The sequence below is a fragment of the Gobio gobio genome, assembly GCF_949357685.1.
Source record: "Gobio gobio genome assembly, chromosome: 23".
Classification (NCBI taxonomy): Eukaryota; Metazoa; Chordata; class Actinopteri; order Cypriniformes; family Gobionidae; genus Gobio; species Gobio gobio.
This window is the reverse complement of record NC_137119.1, coordinates 26547725-26574550: the sequence shown is the minus strand read 5'-3', so window position 1 is coordinate 26574550 and position 26826 is coordinate 26547725. Positions and strand designations below refer to the sequence as shown.

Genomic DNA, 26826 nt, shown 5'->3' with positions numbered 1-26826 from the left:
GTATAAATAATGAATATCAAAAAATAGTCTGACAACACAACCAATTTGTAACCAAAGACTAGGCTATGTAAAATGTGAATTCACTTTTATTAGTAACTTTGGTAAGTTTCAGATTTCAATTCATAAATAACATCGATGGAGGGGGGCCCAAAAAATGCAGCCTGCCTAGTGTAGTCCATTTATTTAATCCGGCTCTGATTACGATTATAGTGACCAAATGATCACGATTATCAATAGTATCACGGTTTTGTTTAAATTTGATGAAGGTGTTGAAACTCTTGCACACATGAAAACATTTCAACAAGTATTACATTTAAAAATCAACAAACAACAAATAAAACAAGCAACTCTATGTACTTTAAGCAAGATTCTATTCTGTGGCATTTCCTTCCTTATAATGACCATCGTCAATAGAAACGCATTATAACAGCGCACATCTGCGCATCACAACAGACGCACGCGCTCTCTCGTTTCATTCAAAGGATACTTGTATCTCTATTTTTGATTGTACTGAAAATGAAATCAGAGGACTTTACTATTAATACTTAAACCAAGCCCGATCTACCGGCGATTTCGAATTTCCATCCTGCTTCTGTCACAAATTTGCAAGGACCAATCACAAACCGGCTTATCCACCTGGCGCGCTATTGGCGGGTTTAACACAATGACGGATAGTTGGTCTGATTGGTTGAAGCACTATCCAATTTCGTACAGAGGCCCAGTCCCAAATGGCACCCTAAACCCTCACGGTCTTCCTCTGAGTCCGCACTTTCACGACGTAATGCCGCTTTGACTGCAGTCAGAAGTGCGCATCGAGGGCGCATATCGACCTCAAAGGGGGCACTCCCGAGCACCCTTCTGAGACCTAAAATGACAAATGGGACACCCTGCGGTCTCGTAGACTTAACGGACACGCGCGCACACAGTGGCCATTGTAAGTCCACAAGACCGAAAGTGCACATGAAGTGCGCCATTTGGGACAGGGCCAGAGGCATTTGAACAACGCTCATTGATCACGCCTCTAGTGCAGTAGAAAACACAGAGCAGACTCCCCAGACCAATGTTCAATCTTAAAGTCCCTGTAAAGGCAATTCTGAGATTTGTTTCTAAACACATTATAAATGTTAGAAATGTATTGCTGAAACACATTACAAAGACTGTGAACTATGAAGTACTGAATTCAGAAGTTAGACCGTTAAACAGTTTTTCACCGTTGCTGTGTTCAGGATTTTCTGGGCGGGGCTAAAACGGTGGCTCGATGACGCACTGGATGACGCCTGGCTCCTCCCCTAACACGATCATAACTCGAGCACATTCGCATCAGTTCGATCGCGAGTTACTGTTAGTACTGTTAGTTACTATAGTCAACAACTTACATAACAGCTTACAAAACAAAAACGATGAAGAGGTGGATTAATTTTGTGAACAGCCATCTTGACGGAGAGCTGAGGATCATCACCGACACCTACACCTCTGCAGTGACTTTACACCGGATCGTTTTACAAACTTTCACCGGAGACAACTGGGATTCACTGATAATCCGCTGCAGAACCGACTATCCCCCGCCCAGGCTTTCATCCTCCTGTCCCGCCGACATCTGGTGCGTCGTGATCATAGACGCTCGTGATCAGTGAGTGTTGTCTAGTGTGCTACTGCCGCTTTCCCGCGAGTGGGCGTGGTTTCGGCGCCGACAGCGGACACACCCCCAGCGTTTGAGAGCAGAGAATGCTGCTCATTTTTTCAGGTTTTTGATAAGCTATTTTATGTACTTCCCGGATTTTTTTATGATTCAAATTTGGCTGGGTGGTTAATAACACATTTATCTGTGGTGTGAAGAACTCAGAACACATGTTTAGTTTTGACTTTACAGGGACTTTAAAGATTGAGCTTGGTCTGGTGATAGCCAGACAAATTAATACTACTATAATTATTACTATAATTACTTCTTTTGATCATCTTGTCTGGACAATTGTTTTAAAATGGATTTATAAATCCATTTCTTCTGGTTCAAAAAACAAAGTTTTTGCAGACTGATGCTGGCTGGACAGGATTTACCTTCGAGTTTTCAAAATCGTGATAATCAAACATGGATTTAATGATAATTACATTTTAAAAGATATTACTAAACGTCACTAAGTTTATCTTGGTTTATCGTGAAACCGGTAATCGTCCCATTCCTAAATATAGCTAATGATGCATGATGTCCAATTTAGTGGACAGATGATTAATCAGAAGTTCCTCCCCATCTAAAATCAATGGAATCAACTTTGTAAATTTAACAATGATATGATTCCTTATATGTTAATTTTTTTTTTACCTGCAAAAGTCTCCTAGGATAGAAGGAATGGATGGATACTTCGGAGCAACTTTCTGACTGGCCGTCGGCCATCTCGGTTTGGAGAAGAAAAAAAATCCACATACAACAGCTTGCCACTGGGTGGCAGTGTAAAGGATGATGCACTAGTGTCCACTCTAGTTGTGCAACTATGCCATCAAAACCCTTCATACGCAAGAAAAGGGCTTTTTGAATGGCTGTCCACTGTAGTGACCTCTATGCATGAAAGGGTTTAAACAGTGACATTCTGTTGGAAACACTGGTGTATAGAAAATATAAACAACAAATATGAGTACCTTGGCCAAATCCTCCTCAATGACATCGTTCCTCATCTGCGAGGCATCAAGTTGAGTGTAAAATCGTGCTCCAATCATGGGCATGATATCATTGACGCTGCGCAGACGGCTCTGTTCTGAGAGCAGGTACCTGAAGATTGAAACATGACCAAAAGAAAATATGCATACGTCACAATTGAACCACTTTGAGAGAATTTAGGCAATAAAATGTGTGTGAGAAAGAGATAGAGGCTCACAGAATGAGGTTCTTGAGGTCAGATGAATAGTTGATTGACACCAGCTCCATGGCCTTCTGCAGATTCTCTCTCTGAATGCCAGCTAGAGAGTTACAAGCCAAGGCCAACACCACCTTCCCCAGGGAGATAAGATCTGCTTGCTGATGGACACAAAGAGGAACAGCAACTGATGAAACTAAGAGTTTAGACCCAAAGTGTAACCGCAACTCCACAACAATGAACAGTGATTCAGCTTTGCCATCACAGGGATAAATTACATTTTAAAATAAAAAGTTATTTTAAATGATAATATTTCACAATATTACTGTAATTTTGTATTTTTAGAGACTTCTTTCAACAACAAACTATTTTTGAACAAAAGTGTATGTAACAAGACCTCATTAAATGCAGATAAGCAGTCAAGTAATGTATATGATGATCATAACACTATGGCTGTTCAGATTGTCAGAACAAATCCGAGTTGTGTGCATATCCGACTGAAATCCAATCAGATTTAGCAAGTCTGAACAGCAAACAAATAACATGCAATGCAATTTTCACAAATCCGTTTCAAGCTACTTCCTATGTGGTTTGAAATCCTATTCGCATTTCTAGAAATCCTATAAAGTGCCGGACGAGCAGAACAACAATAGCCTATAATGGAGACATGTTTTTAAACCGGCGGATGCGACAGCTAGGAATGAAACCGCTCCCGTTGGCTCATCATAACGCACTAGTCCAGCGCACGGTGGCTGTACAATGTTATGTTGTAAATAAGACAACATCTGTATTGCAAACCCCTCCATGCTGCGGTTTGTTGTTTTTGCCGTATGCCTACTAACTCAACATTAATGCCATAGAAACCAATGCAGATATCCAGGAAAATTAAAGAGCGGCATGGACACTGAATCTGAACAGTGGACATCAACAATTTTAGATCAAATTCCAATCGGATACAAAAAAAAACATTTGGATTTGGACTGACATTGTGAACGTAGTCTATGTTTGGGTGTAAAGGAGATGTTCAGTACCTGGTACTGGGGCATCAGCGCCAGGTGGTTGGTCTGACTATTGTCAAAAGTTAAGACATCAAACATTCCTACACAGTTGACTCGTAACCTATGGAGAAACAACAGACATTGAGTTTGTTTGCATGTTTTTATATGTGTAAACGCTGCTCAGAGAAGCGGATTGACAGGTAGTGTGCAATAAAAGGAAGAACAAAAACAAACAAACTAAAAGTGAACTTCTCCATTCACTATTTACGGCTATAAAATAGGGGCCCCACAGAACACTGACTGATCTGTGGTTTGACTGTCCTTCATTTCAAAAGTCTTCAAAAAGCTTCTACAAAACTGTGCTTTATCTTAAGGTAGGGTGACCAAACGTCCTGTTTTCCCAGGACATGTCCTGTTTTCAAGTCCTGTCCTGGCCCTAATATAACAATTTTTTTATCCATACAGAGGGGGCATAATTTAAATGTATTGAAATTATTAAGGCATCTTTGAGTAAACTTTGAGTATCATTTGAGTATCTCATTGCCGGTAATCAAAATATGGTCACCCTCTCTAAAGTTCATTAATCAGTTATTATTTGCACGATTAGGTCAGTAGTTTTTTGGCTGGCCCCACTAAAGAAAATGCAAAAAATATATTAACAGTATATCCTTTAAACATTTGCTTAAAGCTGCCAAACACTGCAGATTTTAAATAATTTCAAACCCATTCAACTGACGCCCAGCAGTTACAAGAATACAGTTCTAGATTAAGTGAGTAATATGTGAAGCTTTACCGTGTCTTTCCAGTGATCAGGATCTTACTAGGGTCCATGACCCTGCAGGCCAGCCCAGCTGTGTGAATGGTGCGCAGTGCTGAGCTCAGCTGGACGATGTAGGCCCAAATCAGAGACTCTGGTAACAGGCCCGCATGTTGCCGTGGTGGAGGGAGCTCATGCTGCCCTAATCAAAAAATACATGAATATAAGATTAAAATAATTACAATGAATTATAAAAAGTGTAATGCAAAATCAGATTACTTTTTTCAAGTAACCATCAAAGTAATGCGTTCATTTTAAAGGGGTGATGAATTAAGAAATCAACTTTCCCTCGAGCTTGTGATCAGACCTGCAAACTCCTCAAAATAAAAAAGGTGACAGTGTCGCGCGCCGGGGGGGGGGGTTGAGGTATGCAAATGACATTTCTGAGCGTGACTTAAAGAGAGTGACACATTTAATATTTAAAAAATGATTTTATTTACAACACGGAAACACCTGGAACTCGAGGAAGTGTTGTGACGCATGACAAAAAATAAAAGACTGACAGCAGAGGTGTTACACAAAACTGACGGTTCGGTACGTACCTCAGTTTTGAAATCATGGAGTTCGGTACAGCAGTTTTACAAAATTGCTTTTTAGATTTAACAGTTGTTTACCGAAGAAGAAAAAAAGTGTCTGTCCTTGAATTAATTAAATTATATCTAAAAGTGTATTGAAGATATTGCTGTAAACTATACAGGGAGCCCTTACTTGCACATTAATATTAAAGGTTAACAAAATAGAGCCCAAATTATTCAGTTGCTATTTATTTTTAGGTATAATAATCAACACTCAAATAACTCATTGTATGCAAACATGTAAACTTCACATAAGGCAGTTTTTGCATTAACTTCTAAATCTAATTATAAAATAGTTCTCCAATTTGTTGTTAAAATATAATAATTTATATACAGTGTCTTGTCATTTTCATGACAGGTTTATTTAACATGCATGAAATAATCAAGACATCACTAAGAGGTTAAGTAAAATGTAATGAATATATAGGCTAATATAGAGCTTGTATTTAGTGAAAGAGTTGATTTCTCTAGTGTATAAAATTCTGTGCACACTGAATGACTGCCTGAGGTAATTATGTGATGCTAACGTTATGGTTTAGTTTACAAGCAGTTATATTGATGTCATTGAAACACTGATTTAGCGATTACACCACATATATACATGACAGTAAGTTGTAATGTATCCTCAGCATACCTTCATTCATGTTTATTCTTTAGTAAGAGATGATCGATCGCCTTCACAGATGATCGCGTTCACGCGCGGCCGCTTGAACTGTGATCATGAAGTGACCAGTCACGCCATATATAGAGCGTCAAAACAGCATTTATCGTTTGAATCTCGTGATAAAATGGACTGAATACTTAATATGTTCGTGTGGGAACTTGGATTGAAGTGTGTTCCGCGCTTCAAACAAGCCGACTGTAAACTGTTAAAAGATTCGGTACCGGACCGTTCGGTAACGTTATACGCGTGCACTGAACCTACCCCCTCCCTCCCAAAACAAAAACTCTCCGGTTCTACGCGATTCACGTAAATGACCCAATTGACCAAGAAAACGGCGATTGTCGCCGAAAAGCGACAAGTTTGCAGGTGTGTTTGATATATTAAAGGTCATAGTAATATAAGAATATCCTGTAAGTTTCAGAGCTGAAAACTTCCTTGTTAGTCAAAGAAAAGCTTTTATAGACACCAGGCCCAGCAAACGACAGGTTTTTCAAAGTGGGGATCTATGACGTCAAAGGGAGGCAAGCACCGCCTCAGCATTCATTAGTGTACAGAAACTGAGCTGCAATGACGAGATCACTGCTTTCATGCGCTCAGCATGTGTGTGATCGGCTACAATGATCATCACTGCAACCTTTCTTGCCACAACCTTAATATAATGCCATAGATCTAAATATAATGCAACACTTTTCCCGATTAGTTAACCATGAGAGCTGTAATAGTAAAAACGAGCTAAAAGAGGGAGTAATACCATTTCAAATGCAAAGACGTTAGCCAATCACAGCAGTGGGTATTTACACTGAAGTCTCCCAGCGGACACACCCCTTAAAACGGAGCGTTCAGAGCAGAAGGCAAAAATGCCTTTTATTTATAAATTATGACAATTTTTATGTAAAAAGCATTCTAACATTATACAGGGAGTGCAGAATTATTAGGCACGTTGATTTTCTGATCATATTTTTTTTCCAGGCACATTTGACCAATTCCAAACCACAGTAATCCTAATAACTACTATTGATTTAGTATTTAATAATGTATAAGTGATATATAATTGTTCATGAAGGCTGGAAATGAAAATCACCTTATATTCAGGTGTGCAGAATTATTAGGCATGTTTTCTTTTACAGATAAATTGAGCCAAAAAAGAGATTTAACTCAGACTGAAAAGTCAAAAAGTATTAAATGCCCATGAGAAGGATGCAATACTAATGCAATACTAGACATTGCAGTTAAGGCATGACCATTGGACAGTGAAATGCTCGTTGGGTCAGCAGGATCTGACAAAAACAGGTGGTGAAGTAAAGACACCTGTTAACTGCAAAAGAATTAAGAATTAAGGTGAAGAATTAAGGGTGAAACCATCAGGAACCCTTTAGTCTCCAGCGCCACCATTTTCCAAAGCTGCAACCTACCTGGAGTCTCCAGAAGTGCAAGGTGTCAGGATCTCAGAGACTTCAGTTAGGTAAAGAATCCTAAAAAATGACCCCCACTAAATAAGAATCATAAGCTGAAGTGTCTTCCAGAATCTGGCAGTACGTTTTGGGAGTTCATTTTTAGTCCATCTCTGCAAAACGGACTTCAGGATGGACTAAAATGAACTCCCAAAACGTACTGCCAGATTCTGGAAGATGAATTCTTCAAACAGTGGTACTAGAGGATGTGGTGCTGGTCCTTCAAGAGTCACTCTCAACCTATCTGTCCATAAAGCCTATAAAAAAACCTTCTTCATGTATTTTACAACACTTCAGCTTATGATTCTTATTTAGTGGGGGTCATTTTTTTGGATTCTTTACCTAACTGAAGTCTCTGAGATCCTGACACCTTGCACTTCTGGAGACTCCAGGTAGGTTGCAGCTTTGGAAAATTGTGGCGCTGGAGACTAAAGGGTTCCTGATGGTTTCACCCTTAATTCTTCACCTTAATTCTTAATTCTTTTGCAGTTAACAGGTGTCTTTACTTCACCACCTGTTTTTGTCAGATCCTGCTGACCCAACGAGCATTTCACTGTCCAATGGTCATGCCTTAACTGCAATGTCTAGTATTGCATTAGTATTGCATCCTTCTCATGGGCATTTAATACTTTTTGACTTTTCAGTCTGAGTTAAATCTCTTTTTTGGCTCAATTTATCTGTAAAAGAAAACATGCCTAATAATTCTGCACACCTGAATATAAGGTGTTTTTCATTTCCAGCCTTCATGAACAACTATATATCACTTATACATTATTAAATACTAAATCAATAGTAGTTATTAGGATTACTGTGGTTTGGAATTGATCAAATGTGCCTGGAAAAAAAATATGATCAGAAAATCAACGTGCCTAATAATTCTGCACTCCCTGTAAGTGCACCCCAGGAAACATCATAAAACTATACATAAAAAAAACAAAAACAAAACGCAGTTCATGACCCCTTTAAAATTATAAAACAAAATATCCAAGTTACTTTTTTCCCCATTTATTGACTGACAAAGTGTTGAGAGAAAACAGGTGTAAGTGCAGAGGCATTGTGTGCACTGTGTAAACATGATATTGTAGTTCTAGACTAAATGTGAACATGCATTTACTCACCTCGATTACACAAAAACTGATGTTAAATACAAATATACTTCATGTATTTAATCTCACTTTATTAAAGGGGTGATGAATTGAGAAATCAACTTTGCTTTGAGCCTTTGGTATATAAAAGTTAATCGTGATATAAGAATATCCTATAAGTTTAAGAGCTAAAAACGTCCTTGTTAGTCAAAGAAAAGTTTTTATAGACACCAGGGGCCTATACCATGAAGCCGGTTTAGCTGGCTAGCCAGATGTGTTTAAGCTTAGTTTGTGCCAATCCTGGGTTTTAGGTACCATTAAAGTGGTTTGGCTTTTAGCAGTGTTCATCTCCATAGTAACTTACGCTCCACGGCTAACCTGCTCCAGGGCAGGTTATGTTCTGGATAAGAGATCTCAAACTGAAATTAGACCAATCAGCTGCGAGCAAAGTGACACACCTCTGATGCAATGAAGTCACTCCCCCTGTTTCTACTCCAAATTAAAGGTCACTACATAGCAAATGGTTTTAAAAGACTAAAGTGTCTGGCTTTTAACAATGCTTATTTATTATAATAATAATTTTGAATGACTTGGATATCATTTAAGTAATTATTATACCCTTAACCTGATAAGCTTCATGAGCACGTGCACGGGTTGAAGCGCTATTTTTAGCACGAGTGTAATGTTTGTTAATAGATTTAACGTAAAAAAACATCATTAATCTTGACAAACTATATATCATTCTAAAGGTCTAAACCTCAAGCATCGAGGACAGACCACTGTTTTTCATTGAAAAGCTTATAACGGCTGTATTTTTGCATCAATGTAAGCAATACACATCAACGATTTTATAAATAAAAACAGAGTACATACCTTTAGTGTCCTAATTACGAGCCAAACACGCATCCATTGCAAACAATTCCAGAACGAATGGAAAGGTGAGGGTCCACTGAATAACATCCCATAGAGCATTTTAATCCAACGAAACAATAACGGTGTAATATTGATGGTTAATCCTTTGTTTACATTGCATTTCTGCGGAGCGAAGTATCATACTAGACTGTTATGCAATAAAATAATGCACCAAAAACAGTCTCCCGGTAGAATAAAGTGGCATGGGTTTAAAGCTTAGAATGTTACGAACAAAATCCAACTAACCCCACTCAAAAACATGCAAAGATAGCCGCGATATAGTCAAAAATATCCAACCATAGCGATCGTTTTATCTGATGTCATGACGTGCTCATCCAATGATAATGTCTGTTTATCTGGAGCCAATAAAAGCATTGAATCGTCATGACTGACAGAAAATGTAGCCAATGAGCACACGATTCCAACGAGACCTTGCATGTGTATGTTTGTCACATGGGCGTGAATATTTATTCATCTGAATGTGCCAATGTGGCGCTATCTCCGACGAGATGCAGCGAGCCTGACACCCCCCATCTGACAGCTAAAAGCTAACGCGCTAGTAAACAAACAGAGGTCTCTTTGTAGTAACTGTTTGCTAATCTTACTAACTGGACGGAATGTATTATCCAATGGATCGTCAAAAGAAGTTTTTATTGTGCTGAAATGCTTTATTTGAGCTCACTCGAAGCAGCGATGTGAAAAAGGAGAGTGAACACAGCGGTGACGGTGCTTGTTGACAGAGAAGTTGATCCAATAATATACCGGTGAGTTGCTATGTGTAGTTGTTTATGTATATTGAGAATGTGTGTGAGAATGTATGTATTTTATTGTTTCTGTGTGCTAGAAAAAATGCAATATACCAGTATGCATTATACATATGCTGATATTTTGCATTTTTCCTAGCACACATGGGGAAAAAGTATATAATTTTTCCCCATGTGTGTGTAAATAAAACATATATATATATATATATATATATATATAACACATGTAATTGTTATATATATATATATATATATATATATATATATATATATATATATATATATATATTGAGACTGTATTTATTTTATGTTTTTCCTGTGTGCTAGAAAAATTACAATATACCAGTATGCATTATACATATGCTGATATTTTGCATTTTTCCTAGCACACATGGGGAAAAAGTATATATAATTTTTCCCCATGTGTGTGTAAATAAAACATATATATATATATAACACATGTAATTGTTTATATATATATATATATATATATATATATATATATATATATATATATATATATATATATATATATATATATATATATATATATATATATATATATATATATATATATATATATATATATATATATATATATATATATATATATATATATATTGAGACTGTATTTATTTTATGTTTTTCCTGTGTGCTAGAAAAATTACAATATACCAGTATAGATTATACATATACTGATATTTAGCATTTTTTCTAGCACACACAGAAAAAAAAATATATATATATATATAATATATAAAATGCATTTTTTTCCCCTGTGCTACAAAAACAAATTGACGAAAAAAGAAAAGTTCTGGACGGCCGACCATCTGTGTGATTGTTGAATGCTCACTGTATCACAGGCCATTATATTGATTGTAGGACTGTGTGAGAATGTATGGGTCGCCGTCAATATGAATGCTCACTGTATAGCCGGCCGTTAGATTGATGCTTGGGCTGTGTGAGAATGTATGGGCCGCCGTCAATATGAATGCTCACTGTATAGCCGGCCGTTAGATTGATGCTTGGGCTGTGTGAGAATGTATGGGCCGCCGTCAATATGAATGCTGTCTAACCGACTGCCCATCAGTTTCATTGTTCATGGGATGGCCTGTAATTAGAGTGAATGATGACAGTGTGATTGTTGATTGAATGGGCAAACTATACAGAAATAGGACATGCAGTGCTAATTCTCATTCCTTTCCTTGCCATTCTACAGGCATCAGGTTGAGTCTTCAGATGAGGAATGGCATCCAAGCACCAGCCAACCAGCAGAAAAGAGAAGAACGCTTTCAGATTCTTCAAGATCTGCACTTGCTGTTGTAGACCTGAATCCGCCAGTAAAAGGCCAGTAAATGTTTTTTTTTTTTACATTTGCAAATTGTGTGTGTTTTTATAGCTATATATTTATATTATATTGTTATTTATATTACTAGTTATATTTATAGTTATTATACTTATATTACTTGTTGTATTTTCAGTTGCAAAGAAGTTTAGCTCTTTTTTATTAATATTTCATTTTTATTATATTTTTATAAGTTCTGTTGTACAAATAAATCACTAATACAAAGTCTTATGGTTCTGCCTATTATTTTATAGTTGAAAAAGCATTCAAGCATCATATATGATGGCTAAAACAGCTTGCAGTACACTTCATAACATTAGGTTATCAAGTCTCCTGTAGGTTTCTTGGCACCTGGACATATTCTTAGAAAAAAGCATGCAGGAACCCCATTTTTCATGATATCTTCGTCAAATTTTAAATATAAACTGATGAGACTTTTGCCTTTCAATTCATTAACTAACTGGATTCCTCCAGGCTTATTTTCATATATTTTTACATCAAATAATAAAGTGTTCATTGTAGCACAAATCATCTTCAAGACACTTCAACTTCTATAACTGTTTGTCTTTCTAAGTTTTTTTCTACTTTAATGTTTGGGTAATAAACTCTAAAGTGTCTTCTTTTTAAAGATGTCTAAATTGTGCATGTAGTGCAAATTGTTTAGCAACTGCAATTGTTTTAGTTGGGAGATGTCATTTCTGGGGATGTGCCTCAAGCAGGCGGAGGGAGAAATGGAACAGACATAGTCTTGGAAAAAAGCTTGCAGGAACCACATTTTTCATTATATCTTCCTCAAACTTGAAATATAAACTGATAAGTCGTGTGGCTTTCAATCCATAACTGAACTGGATTCCTCCAGGTCTATTTTCATATATTTTTACATGAAATAATACAACATTCTGTGTAGTGCAAATAATTTTTGAGGCATTTCAACTATTATAATTTTTTATCTGTTTGAGAATTATCAACTCTGATTGCTTTTTAGTAGAGTCCCAAGTGTCTTCTTTCCAAAGATACCTTAATTGTGCCTGTAGCACACTGTTCTCAGGAGCTATAATTGTTTTAATTCAGGTAGGTCGTTTTCAGCTGTGAGCCCCAAAGTGGGGTTGCAGTTTAACAGGTTAATCACTTACACATATATCATTTTAGTTAATCAATCATTAATAGGCACATAGTTAAAATTAATATAAATAGCCTATATAAAGGTCATACAAATAAGCTTTAAAATCAATAAATAAAGCGATAAAAATGACTACATGCGAGTTTAAATGTTCAATTCTCTCTATATATCAACTAAACTAACTTCATAACTTTTACTTGTACTGACTAAGTAAGATTTTTCTTAAAGTTGACAGCTTTCATAGACAGCTCTTTTCTTCTTCCTGTGTACATTTGTTTAAATTCTTAATATTTTCAATCATGTAATATTCTGCAGAAGAGATAAATCAATTTCGCTGCTTCTCTCGCGAGAAGTAGATGTCAGTTTCACTGATCCACAGCATGTGATTGGCTGTTCAGTACTGATGTCACAGCTAAAATCCTAAACTCAGGATCAAAGCCTGAGTTGACAGAGAAAGTTGATGAGCTGCGTCATGGTACCAATAAAGCTTGATTGCATCGGTTTGGTTTTGTCAACTCAAAACCAATCCTGTAACCCTGAGTTTGTTCAACTACCTTCATGGTACAGGCCCCAGGCCCAGAAAACGAGTTCTCTCACAATATGTCGACTATTGACGTAATAGGACGCAGAAGCACCGCCTCAAGCCCGCCCACCGACTCGTGGAGATGCCGGTTCCAGCTCATGTGCGCAAGACATTGCGTTTGTTCGCTTTTCACCGCGGAATCGATTGTAAACAAGATACAGGTTGAGACTGGATTTGCAGACATATTGAGATTAAAACACAATGCTGTGCCTTCTATATTGGATCCGACAGGAGCGGTGCAACACACCTATGTGAGTAAAACATGTTTGTTTTTTTATATGCGTGTTAGTATTGCATTGTTACAGATCGTTTGATATCTATTGATTACTACCTTAGCATGCTGTCACAGGCTGGAGAAGGTGTTATTGGTTCATTCGTGATTAGACTCGGACTTGTAACGGCAGCTCACAAAGCCCAAAGTCCCGGGGCTATGTGTTTTTCACACGGGCTATCACCGGCCTGTCGACGCGCGTGTGTATACGGTTCACGGTTATATTCACTGATGACCGGGTGAAATGATACAGAAATAACATTCCAATCAATCGCAGGTGGATGAGAGATGAATCAGTGTTTGTTTGATAAAGACATTTTGCGAGCCCTGGCTGTGGGCTGGGCAATTCATTCCGGTTGCCGTTTGCCACACGCTTTCACTGACAGGGGAGCAGAAGCTCATTAAATATGCAAATCTTATCCAATCCTAGCCGTGGGCGTTTACTTCCAAGTCTTCAGTGTGGCACGCCCATCAAAACCGACCGTTTTTCAGTGAGCCTCAAAACCAAGGCAGAAAGTAGCCTATTACTTATTCATTATGATGTTTTTGAATGTAAAAACCACACGAACATCATAAGTTGACCTCAGACAACGGTATCATTTTTTTTTTAAAGCCAGTTCATGACTCCTTTAACCAATGTCTTTGCATCTGACCTTTGACGATCTAATTAAGCCATACTACTGAGCAAAAATGACTTATAGATAACCATAACATTTGCGTTTCATTTATTGTTTAGTTAGTTACCATTGGAACAACTAACATTAAATTAATGTCTAAACCCTGTGATTGAATGGTAGCAGCTGACAAAAACATGGGCAATAAAACTTTTTATATAGCGCCAATGTTTTAGATAAAAGTTTTATAATCAATATATATGAATAAGTGTATATTTTTAGATGTTGGGACTGGTCTTTACCCATCCTGATAATAAACGCGTGCTTTATGGTTTGCATAGCAGCTGTTTATAGCTAAACATCATCCCTGAGTTTTGCTTCCTCTGTCAGTCTTGAGCTTGCAGGTACTGAACCTACCTGAGGCAGGATCGGTTTCAACCACTCCTTCCTCTTTCCTCGCTACATGTTCACGCAACTGCCACCAGACATTTTACATACTCTGCAAATAACGGCTGTATCCTCTCTAACACACAAACACACACACACACACACACACACAGACAGACACAGAAACAACTAAGCAAGAAAACACTCACCCCACTTTCTTTTCGTGAAGTAAGAATCCGCTGCCGGATCATTGAAGTGCCTGCTGAACATGGTCTCCGCACCCGCATGGAAGTCGTAGGAGAACACCAGTGCTGTTGAGGGCAGATGTGATCATTTACGAAAAGTCAATGACAAGTGTCCATGATAATGAAAAGGAAAATCTTTCATATATGGTTTCATATTGTTTAAAAAAAAAAAATAATAATTAATTATAATAAGTATTACTATTAACAAACACCTATATATATGTGTGTGCGTATGTATGTATGTATGTATATATATTATTTTTTTTAATTTTTTTTTATAAGAAATGGGTCAAACTACCTATGGCCTTATTTTTCTTTATGGGGGTAAACTTTACGCCCCCACCCACCGAAAATCAAAATGAATTTTAATCCATACATTTAAAAACACACCTCACAGCAGAGGTAATCAATTCAGCATCTGAGTGAATTGCATTTTTTTATTTAAAAATATGCATCACTTCATCGGCCCAAAATGAAATGCATCATGGCGAAACCAAAAGCAGTGTTCCACAATAGTTTGGATATGCACATGCCCAGTCATTTAAAAAGCAAAGTTATTCGTACAGTGGTCTCCAAATGCTTTGGTGGTGAAGACCTCTCGAAGGGTCACAGTATTGGAGTGCTGAATCTTCTTCCACATGTCTACCAGCATCATACACTTGGTGTTGACCAGTCTGAACCCTGTGAATGCATAAAAGTAATTTCCAAAGTTACATGCGAGTACTAAACAAAACAATTAAGTGTGCTATGACTGCTTTCTTTAGCACTGCCTTGCGCTCTCACTGCTTTCTTTAGCACTGCCTTGCGCCCTCACTGCTTTCTTTAGCACTGCCTTGCGCCCTCACTGCTTTCTTTAGCACTGCCTTGCGCTCTCACTGCTTTCTTTAGCACTGCCTTGCGCCCTCACTGCTTTCTTTAGCACTGCCTTGCGCTCTCACTGCTTTCTTTAGCACTGCCTTGCGCCCTCACTGCTTTCTTTAGCACTGCCAATTGTTTGATATATTAATTCACGGTAATTTCACAACCATGAGCACTTAAACGTACTGAACTTTAAATTATTTCTTTTTTATGCCAGTGCAAAATCACTAGCTGTACATAGAACCACTTTATGCCTCACCATGTATCCTCCTGAGGCAGTAAGGCAGGTCATCTTTGCTGTTGACTGCCTTGTAACAGGAAGTGATGTAACTGAAGTTGCTGGTTTTCTGAAGACGGTTGGGTGGGGGAAGGGGTTCCAGGGGAAAGAGGCTGTGGTAACTGTCTACCTCAGATGGCACTCCTAAAGGGGAGATGGAACAGCCAACTTCAAACATACAACACACCTGGTCTCACACACTTGATAAAATAAACATGGTGTTCATACTGTAAAAGAATTTTGTGTGGCTCTGGGTATAGATAGATACATATAGATGACACATAGGTGGATAACCATGTAGATGTTTTCAAAACAATCTAAATAAAGACAGACAGACAAAGGTTGTGGTTTTATTCTCAGACAGCAGGTGAACCAAGATGCACTGACCACAAAACAGACATTATAACTGAACAGTTGCCACGTTGTCCATTAAAACAAAAACATTGTTAACATATCATGCCAACACAAGACAAACCACATCCTTACCAGTGTTCTCAGACTGATCCATCTGTGCCATCGTTATCAAATGCCTGTTAATCAGCTCCTGCAAAAAAGACAAACATATGTCTTACAATAAATAAGTGAAAAATTACAACAAATAACCAACTTCTAGACAAGACTGGCTAACAGATGAGGGCAGATTACCTGTCGGAGTTCGTCAGCCATAAAGAAGGATGGCGCGTTGGCTTTTGGCTGCATGTATGCCACATGAGGTGCCGTTTGTGGATACATGTGATATGTAGGGAACACCTGAAAATGAAAACCGCACATTGGATATTTTAGGTAAAGCAGGTAAAGACAATAATAGTGCACAGCAAATTTCGATTTACGTGGAACATACCACTCCAGCCAAGGGAGCAGGGGTGTTATCAGTATAGAAGTAGGTTGTCCCGCCTACAGTCTCCTTTTGAATTACATGGGCTCCACCTCCCTGGTCAGACGCAGTGGTGGGCACCATGTAATTGGCTGGATTGGGGTTGGGGTTGGGGTTGGGGTTGGGGTTGGGTGTATGGCTGCGCCGCCGCGGGGCTGGGGAGGTGTGAGGGGTGATTTTGGGGGAGTGGAGAGGCGATGACCCAGCAGAGAGGGACATACCTGTGCAAGAAACCACACAAAGCCTAATTACAAACAGATTCACAAAAAGGAGACCACAATCTAACCTAAAAGATCACACACATTAAAAGACTGGCTAGAAATACGAAGCATAAGAGAATACATGAGTTTATCAAGACAAAAACAGAAAGAAAGAAAAATGTCAGAGCACCGGGTGGTACTTTTCGGTTGAGTCACTTACCAGGTGCAAGAGCAGCCGCTGTGGAGCTGCTCAGGCCAGGATGAGGGAAGATGGGGGAGGTGAATGCTGGCACGGTTGTCTGAGACATGGAGGCCATTCGTGGGGCCCCTTTAGGAACAAACTCACTGGCTGTGGGGTTAGGAGCCTGGAGAAAAAAAAAAAGAAAAAAAGATATAAATCACAACTGTAATGGTTTCAGTCCAACAACTTTTTTCCAAATTAAGTATGTGCAAAGCAAAACATTTTCAAAAACAACTAACGTCTTAAGGAACCCCTGTATAATTATTCCAATCACTCGTTTTAATGGGTTTTCAAACTGGTGTCAGGTTATTTATTTATAATTAAAGAATTTGATTGCAATAAATAAATAGATACACTTTTTATTGATTAAAATAAATTGAATAAAAAATAAAAAATAAACGATAAAAATTTGTTTTGTCATGTACGGTACAGAACTATAGTAGAAAAAACCTAATGTAACGATAGAAACAATCTTTTTCAAATAATATTTTACACATTTATAATATATTTTTTTCATAATATGAATTGGGTCTTTATACATAAAAACAATACATAAAATGCCTTTTAAATTTTAGGATGGGGGTCCCTCACATGAGGATTGTAATATTTGGGGAACTAAAAGATTGAACACCCTGTCATAGGGGGTGTTTACAGAAGACGTGTTCTTGCATTCAAAAACAACCAGATAGAAGGGAACAAAACACAAGGGTCTGGAGATGTGTTTTACCTTGACACATCATCTTACAATGCAACGTCAGACACAATGTAATGGCAACTGATGTCCATCTAAAATGTACAGTGGGGCAAAAAAGTATTTAGTCAGCCACCAATTGTGCAAGTTCTCCCACTTAAAAAGATGAGAGGCCTGTAATTTCCATCATAGGTAAACTTCAACTATGAGAGACAGAATGAGAAAAATTTCACTGTCTGATTTTTAAAGCAAATTAATTAATTTTTTAATAATTTTATTTGCAAATTATGGTGGAAAATAAGTACTTGGTCACGTACAAAAAAAGCAAGATTTCTGGCTCTCACAGACCTGTAACTTCTTTAAGAGGTTCCTCTGTCCTCCACTTGTTACCTGTATTAATGGCACTTGTTTGAACTCGTTATCAGTATAAAAGACAACTGTCCACAATCTCAAACAGTCAGACTCCAAACTCCACTATGGCCAAGACCAAAGAGCTGTCAAAGGACACCAGAAACAAAATTGTAGACCTGCACCAGGCTGGGAAGACTGAATCTGCAATAGGTAAGCAGCTTGGTGTGAAGAAATCAACTGTGGGAGCAATTATTAGAAAATGGAAGACATACAAGGCCACTGATAATCTCCCTCGATCTGGGACTCCACGCAAGGTCTCACCCCGTGGGGTCAAAATTATCACAAGAACGGTGAGCAAAAATCCCAGAACTCCACGGGGGGACCTAGTGAATGACCTGCAGAGAGCTGGGACCAAAGTAACAAAGTATATCATCAGTAATGCACTACGCCGCCAGGGACTCAAGTCCTGCAGTGCCAGACGTGTCCCCCTGCTTAAGCCAGTACATGTTCGGGCCCGTCCAGGGCTGGACTGGGGCTAAAATTCGGCCCTGGCAAACCCAGCCCATCCGGCCCATGAGTTCCTCTTGACTGTTTTAACTGGGGTTAGGGCCTTAAATTCAGCGGTTCTTCAGAGGTGCTATATAGCACCTTAGTCAAAGAACCGGTGAAGAACCGCTGAAGAACCACTGAAGCACCAAAATTGGTGCTATATAGCACTAAAAAAGGTTCCCCTATGATTACGAGCCAAGAACCATTTTTGGTGCCATATAGAACCTTTTTTTTTTAGAGTGTAATGACATTTTAACTGAGTTTAACTGTAGGTCAGTTTCATTTAACTGTATGGGCATGGTAGTCACAGGTAAAATCATGCTCCTCATTACCATAGGTATATGGTTTCGAAAATAAATAAATAAATAATAATAAACTATTGAATTTGGTTGTGCTAGAGTGACAAGTTTGTAGTTGTGTGTATTGCTGTTTTCCAATTTACCTCGTGATGTATTTACATGGTCGCGGCTGTTTTCAGCTGATTCACCACAGAACCTTTAATATTCTCATATCACACGATTGTATAAAACAACATTCGGAGTCAAAGTGCCGGTTCATCACTTCATAGAGCAGCAGAAACGCAGCGCACGTTCGTCAGCGGCAGCGCTGTTGCGCGGATATTCGCCTTTTGCAGTTTCATGCGCCCAAATTTTTAAACAGCGCCTAATATGGACACAGTCTATGGAGGAGGGAAAGTCTCTCTCGCTTTGGCCTGTCAATTCAGAAGACAAACCAATGGGCCGCTGTCCCTGCATGATGGGCCAGTCCGTGGCAAAAAAATTTAATAAATAAATAACCTTGTATCGGCCCCAAAGTGTGTCGGCCCACCGGGAAAATGCCCGGTATGCCAGATTACCAGTCCAGCCCTGGGCCCGTCTGAAGTTTGCTAGAGAGCATTTGGATGATCCAGAAGAGGATTGGGAGAATGCCATATGGTCAGATGAAACCAAAATATAACTTTTTGGTAAAAACTCAACTTGTCGTGTTTGGAGGAGAAAGAATGCGGAGTTGCATCCAAAGAACACCATACCTACTGTGAAGCATGGGGGTGGAAACATCATGCTTTGGGGCTGTTTTTCTGCAAAGGGACCAGGACGACTGATCCGTGTAAAGGAAAGAATGAATGAGGCCATGTATAGTGAGATTTTGAGTAAAAACTTCCTTCCATCAGCAAGGGCATTGAAGATGAAACGTGGCTAGGTCTTTCAGCATGACAATGATCCCAAACACACCGCTCGGGCAACGACGGAGTGGCATCGTAAGAAGTATTTCAAGGTCCTGGAGTGGCCAAGCCAGTCTCCAGATCTCAACCCCATAGAAAATGTGATTTTCAGGATTTTTTTTCTCATTCTGTCTCTCATAGTTGAAGTGTACCTATGATGAAAATTACAGACCTCTCTCATCTTTTTAAGAGGGAAAACTTGCACAATTGGTGGCTGACTAAATACTTTTTTGCCCCACTGTATGTGGCTGTAGCATGACTGATGCTGAGGAATTTAAATACAAAACGTATTGGTTTTCCTCTGCAAACTCTCTAAAAGCTAAAACACAGAAGGCTGTGAGTATAGTTGTGTGCTTCTGCTAATTGTTTTAAGGTACTAATTAACAAGTCAGTTGTTAGATGACTAGTCTGACCCAAAATGTAAGTGGCATGAAAATGTTTATCTCCTTATGTCTCAAAAGATACATGTAATTCTTGCATCAACAAAATACCCAGTCACAATATTAACAGCATAACTGACATATTAAACACTCACTTTTCTCCTTTGTGATATGCTCAAAGCACCAAAATCACTGAAGAGAGATGATGTTGGGGAATTTACTGGATCTAAAAAGTGGAGTGGATGCATAAGAATAGGTTTTTAAATCTTACCACAACAGCTTTATTTCCAAAACAAAAGATTCAAACAATTTTATCACACACCATGTGTGCTGTGGCTGAAGCTCTTGGCATCGTTCAGCAGACTTGGAGAACTGCTACTGCTGGTCATCCTCTGAAAACACAAGCAACCATCAACATGTGAAGCGTACCATTATGAATCTCCACTGTGCGCTCAATTTGACAGACCCAGTTGCTAGTATCATCTATAGGTTTCACTAGTGGTTTAAGTTACCTGCATCATTGAATATTTGGACTCTGCTGGGCCTCCAAACCCATTCACCCCAATAAAGGTGCTGCTGAAGTATGAGTTGGTCAGACTGGCATCATTCAGAGCACCTCCCTCCATCCCAGGGACTGAAAAAAAAAAACACATAATATCTTACTAGTCCTTACTAAAGTCCTATGTTATGATTTTTCAAACTAAATAAAATAAATACCCACCCTGAAGAAGGCTGTCTGTGCCGCTACGTGTGGGTTGTGTTCCCCCCACCCCCATGTCTTTTAAAATTTCTATTATGAAATAGCCAGTAAAATCGAGGCTTTTTAATATTTTGAAGTAGAGTGCCTTGGATTTTCCTTTTTTCCACATTCAAATAAAATAAATAATTCAAAATATTGCAGTGAATCGTTGCTTAGGTATATATTTTAAGTGTTTAAAAAGATTAATGTGCTCTCCTAAAATGCAAGTGCCATAGAATTTCTTCTGGATACAAAAACAAGGTTTTAGGAGCCGCTGGAAATAATTTCACACTTTATTGTGAAAATGCACTCCGACTCAAGCAAATCATATAAAGTGTCATCAAAACACTGGCAAAAAACATGCTTGATATTATATATTAGTTTATAAAGATATTTCAATATTGCCTGTGAACAATGACTCCTTCCTATGGCAAGCCATTTAAAGGGGTGGTAAACCACGATTTCACTATTCTAACTTTAGCTAACGTGTAATGTTGCTGCTTGAGCATAAACAACATCTGCAAAGTTACAACGTTCAAAGTTTAAAGCAAAGGGAGATATTTGCTTTTAAAGAAATCAGTTTCTAAGGACTACAGCAAACGGCCGCTAGGGACTACTACACATTCACCCAGGTTTTGCTGACATCACCAGGCCCAATATTTACATAAACCCCTCCTCCGGGGAATATGAAATAAGGGGGGCGAGGCAATTTTGTATCGCCGCGGGGAAGCGTTAGTAGGCTGTGTTTTTGCCGCAATGCCGAAGAAACGCTGTTATTTTCATCCGGATTGCAGGTCTGGGGTACTTGCTCTGTTCAGCCTTCCTTGGGAAGGGGGTGCGTTGCAGAGCGTTTAACATACAGCATGTTATATGCACGTGTGTTTGAGTCAGCAGGGAATCAGGCGCGCGCAGGGCTCCCTGCATCCACCGTCTTCGCGATTTCAATACCAGATTTGCACAACGTCAGCTGCGTGAAAAAAACACTGCCGGTGCGTGGATGCACGACGCGCGCTGCACATTTCACGGAGGACAACACAATCTTCCACAAACTTCGCGAGTTCAATACAGGATATGCACAACGGCTTGTCCTGAAAGCTGGATTTACAAACAGAAGCTGTTTACGGGCCACAACCTGTAAGTCTGATTTATTTTTCATCGATGTGTTTTCCTGTAATAGGTTGTAGCAAGGAAGTAAACAGATGACAACGCTGTTCTGCAAACCAGTCTGTTAAATGCTCATTCATACTTAACGTTATCCGACGAACACCTATCGTTACAAACACTAACGATAAAATCTCAACAGCGAACCTGGCATTAGTGTAAATGATTCTTTGATTAGAGCTTTTATGTATTGTTTATCTACAGGCATGCTAAACATGGTTCTGTGTGTGATTTGGCTTACTTACTAGTTAAAGCCAGTGCTTAGTGTTTGTTTTGGGTTAGTTCTTGCGACAGATATTTGGCTATAATCGTTCTAAAAATACAAAAGTTAAAGTGCCATTCAGTAGCGATCATTATAGATCCGCAGTCTTTACTCTCGAGGACTGAACAGGTTCTGCTCGATCATCTTCACTCAAATGTTCTGGGTCTGATTCGGGCGGTAAGGGGCGTGACGTTTCCGACGTGCACTGCGGTTAGCGAATCACAACACACTGGGCCAGCTAACCAATCTGAGCCCACTGCGTATTTTTGAGGGACTGGCTTCATACAACCCGGAAAGCATCAGACCGTTTTACAAGGAGGGACAGAGCAGTGTAGAATAAAGGTCAAATATATGAAAAATAAGGCAATTTTTTTTTAAACGAAGCATGAACACATGTTACAGTGCACCCCACAAACACAATCAAGCCTTCAAAAGAATGTGTTTTACCACCCCTTTAACATTTATTCATTACAACTAGGGCTGCCCCCTAATAGTTGCCGAGAAGAGGCTTGGTCGACAAAATTAATTAGTCAGTTAGGCCCTGTCCACATGAAAAAGGGGATTTTCAAAACCGCAGCTTTTTTCACGCGGTTGTGTGTCCACACGCAAACACAGTATCCGGTTACTGAAACCGGACTTTTTTGAAAACTCCGGCCAGGGTGAAGATTTTTAGAAACTCCGGTTACAGCGTTGTCGTGTAGACGGTGAAACTGGAGATTTCGGCTTATTAAGTCGAAGTGTGCGACGTTCTCTCCTTTGTTTGACGTTAGATTGCACGCCATTATCGCTTTTGTTTACATGAGTGGATTCTTTGCAATGGTGGAAGTAGCTTTGAATAGCGGTTTCTGCGCGGAGCGCTCTGATGAGATTAACAATGCTCACCACATGGATCATATATCAGATATAGACGGGAGCGAGCGCGTTTACGTTTTTTATGGACATATTTCATATACTATAGTGCTCTAAACGTGAACCCGAAGCGTGTATGCGCACATATTTCATCACGTCTTACTGATCACGACCGCGATGACACGATGGATTATTCTGCTATACAAAAGACAATGAATGATGCAAGTTAATAAATAAACTGACAATTCAAAGAAGAATGGGCAAAAAAGTAACTGTGTTGAACTGATGTGTCATTTGTTCAGAGAGTGCTCTTAAATGTATTGCAAATATCCACGTTTCTCCCTCGTTTTGGCAGTTTGTTGTTATATAGGATTTTTATAACAACAAGGTAAGATTTTTTAAATGCTTAAGGTGTCCTCAACTCTGTTTTTTTCTCTCTCTGTTGTCATATTTTAATATTCATGTGCATGTAATGAGTGTGTTGCAGGTCAGTTTTATTGGTTGTCTCTCCACAGCATCATTTTGTGGGGCTTTGCAAACTCTAGTGTGGAATTTTTCTACAATATTCACTCATCATAACAGTAAAATAGGGCATTCCAGTCAATCTACTGCAGTATTTCCTCTCAATCAGTAGAAAACGTGGTTAACACCCGGTCATGCCTGGGGTGAAAAATACCGTCATATACCGTGAAACCGATATAATTAAGAAAAATACCGTGATATACATTTTTGGTCATACCGCCCAGCACTAGATCAGTCTATGATTGAGATGCAAGCCATTAATGAGTAACAGTTCGTCCGTAAAGCCTTGTTTGCGCGCGGCAAAAATGAATGTGCGCAGTCAGCGTAGCGCGGAGGCTCGCACTGCGGAGCCAGGCGAAAGTAAACAATGCGCGCTCTGTGCGGCCGTGCACATTTTACTTTAGGTTTTGAATTAGCGCCAATTCGGCTGCGGGTTGCTTAAATTGTGGGTTCATTAGCCTATTATTTTTAATGAAAAACACAACAACAAAACAAATGACAAACTCCCTTAAATAGGCGCTTTTACGTTTCGCTTTGAAACCAAATCTTCCGCGATCATCTCAGTCAGCTCCTCACTCTTAAATCTGATGAATGACTCCTGCCGCTGCCGAGACTCACGGTCGGATCCTGCTTTATTAAGCAGATACGTTCAGTTTTTATTTGTATTGTCAGTTCTCTAACTGAATTAAATTATTTTATTACTATAAAAAAAATCAAAAAGGCGGTGGGCGGTGCCACGGTGGGCAAGTGATGTAACCGGTGTTGAGTCTGGACACCGGTAACACCGGCAACACCGACTATCGTAGCAAGCCTAGCGTGGTTTTGAAATTTCATGTGGACAGAGATTTTTTTTTAAACCTTGCTTGTGTGGCCATGATTGTTTTTTTTAAACGGAGGAAAAACTCTGGTTATAAAAATACCTGTGTACGTGTGGACTAGGCCTTAGTTGCAGAAAAAAAATAATAATAATTTAAAATAAAAAGTAATCAGTTCTAATGTTATTTTGGAATTAATAAATTGACATCTAAATTTTTTTTGAGGAAATAACCCCTTCAGATCTGTGTATTCAGTTGTGTGGTGCTGTGTAGATGCCCATTTTCTCCATATTAGGATTTTTCCCCCTAACACTTTCGGTTCTGTGATTGGTGGTCCAACCATGAAATTACAGAGGGCCAAGCTATAGCAAGTCAATGACAGACTAATTTCAAATGACCAAATCATATTGAAAATTGACCATATATCATATCATCCCTCTAAATGGGTGGGGCTTGTTATTACCAACTTTACAAGATCCTTTTGACAAGTTATGACAAGTTGCTGTAATTCTGCATAATAGGTAAATTTTTCACAAATCATAAGTTTATTACGGTCTGTTGCATACATTTAATCGGCTGCTGTGCCAGTGTAATAATATTATTTATTGACAACATTGCTTGTTTGTGGTGGTGGATTCCAAAATCCAGTGATCGCTGTTCAAGGTCTCTGATCCAGAAGTGCCTATTGCTTGTTTGCAACAGATCAACTTTGCAATTTATATTGTGAATTATTTAAATGCTCATTACTATGGTTTAGTATTACTCCCCGACTAATAGCTTGAACAAACGACTAACAGTGGACTAGGAAAATCTTTAGTCGGGGGCAGCACTACTTAAAACTAAGCTAATATCCCTGGTAGTAGTGTCTAATAATGACCATTTACAGGTGAAACAGTAAAAAAAAAACTAGTACATGCTGGATTACTGGAGTACACGATAAAGAAATACTTATACTAGGAATAAATGTTGAAATGGCTTGCCATACCTTCCAGTTATCAAAAACTAGACATTTTATGCATTTTGTAAAACATTTTGGAACCAGTAGAAACCACACCGAGCATTAACTAAACGCTTTTGCATTGGTTATTCAAGTACTTTATCCGTTCGTTTAAAAGTGCTTGCGAGCTGTGGAGTAACAAGTTGATTTCCCGTGTTGTTTTGGTGGCGAGGTGAAGGCCGCGCTAAATCCACGGCCTCGATTTAGACAAAAGCCGCCGTGTAGTAACAACAACAGAGAACACTATACAGTAGGCCTCAGTACAAACTTACTGGACAACAGCTGTCCCTCCAGAGCTGTTCCCGCGGGACCCAGAGAATCGTTCTTTTTGGGGACGTTCGCAGGAGCGCCGCTGGCCGCGCTACCTCCAAGCACGTATCCCGCCGCCGTCACTGCTCCACCGACTAGAGATAAAGAGACGGGGCTTCCTCCTCCTCCTCCTCCTCCTCCAGCACCTGTACCACCTCCGTGCAAAGAAAGGCTCGCCATGGACGGGTCCTCGTGCAGAAACTGGCATTCATCTCCGTAAAAACAAGTCTTGTCTTTCGCATAATAACGACAGAATTTCACTTTCACACCCGGTATTCCGACACCCCCGAGCGGAGCAGCTAAAGCTGGGAGTCCACTGTTCATGGCACCGCTGCTGCTGCTGCTCCCGCCGGAAGAGACTTGCACATAGAGTGATGTTTAGCAGCGTATATTCTAAAACACTTGAAAAACAACGAGCACCTTACTGGACGTTTAGCAATAAAATCAGCCTCCTCATCGAGCCAGATCAATAGTCAGCAAAAGCCACACTTTTGTCGCCATGCACTGATACTCGTTGTCCGGGTCCATAGCTGGCCTACTAGCCCATCAGCCTGGCGTTTGGCTGAGATCATGCTGTTGTTGTTGTCTTCTGTCTACACTTGTTCAGCTAAGCGCTAATAGCTCTGCTGTGCATGCTGGGTACGACCAGGACTGCAGTTCACATAAGGAGTCAGTAGGGGATTCATTTAAATAATAAAGCACATATTAGCTACAATCAATGATAATATATTGACATTTAGCCTATACTTATAGTGTTGATGTTACATTTTGAGCCTGAGTTTTACTTTTCCTAGTTTTACTAGTAGGACTTTGCACTTTTCATATTTTAACTCAAATATATTCATTGGGTAT

The 26826-nt window shown here is 39.2% G+C and overlaps 1 protein-coding gene across 1 annotated transcript in view; it reads right to left on the bottom strand.

Annotated features, from left to right (window-relative positions):
* Positions 1-26629, bottom strand: part of pan3 (poly(A) specific ribonuclease subunit PAN3) — a 38190-nt gene extending 11561 nt beyond the window's left edge. The window contains exons 1-15 of the mRNA XM_079805874.1: positions 25938-26629; positions 20833-20954; positions 20643-20712; positions 20476-20546; positions 17107-17251; positions 16654-16907; positions 16458-16562; positions 16299-16356; positions 15795-15956; positions 15242-15358; positions 14642-14743; positions 4638-4803; positions 3878-3965; positions 2868-3007; positions 2632-2761 (exon numbers count right to left, since the gene is read on the bottom strand). Of these exons, the coding sequence (XP_079662000.1) occupies positions 2632-2761; positions 2868-3007; positions 3878-3965; positions 4638-4803; positions 14642-14743; positions 15242-15358; positions 15795-15956; positions 16299-16356; positions 16458-16562; positions 16654-16907; positions 17107-17251; positions 20476-20546; positions 20643-20712; positions 20833-20954; positions 25938-26298 (2091 nt within the window). The 5' untranslated portion in view covers positions 26299-26629. The remainder of the gene's footprint in view (positions 1-2631; positions 2762-2867; positions 3008-3877; positions 3966-4637; positions 4804-14641; positions 14744-15241; positions 15359-15794; positions 15957-16298; positions 16357-16457; positions 16563-16653; positions 16908-17106; positions 17252-20475; positions 20547-20642; positions 20713-20832; positions 20955-25937) is intronic.
* Positions 26630-26826: the final 197 nt, after the last annotated feature.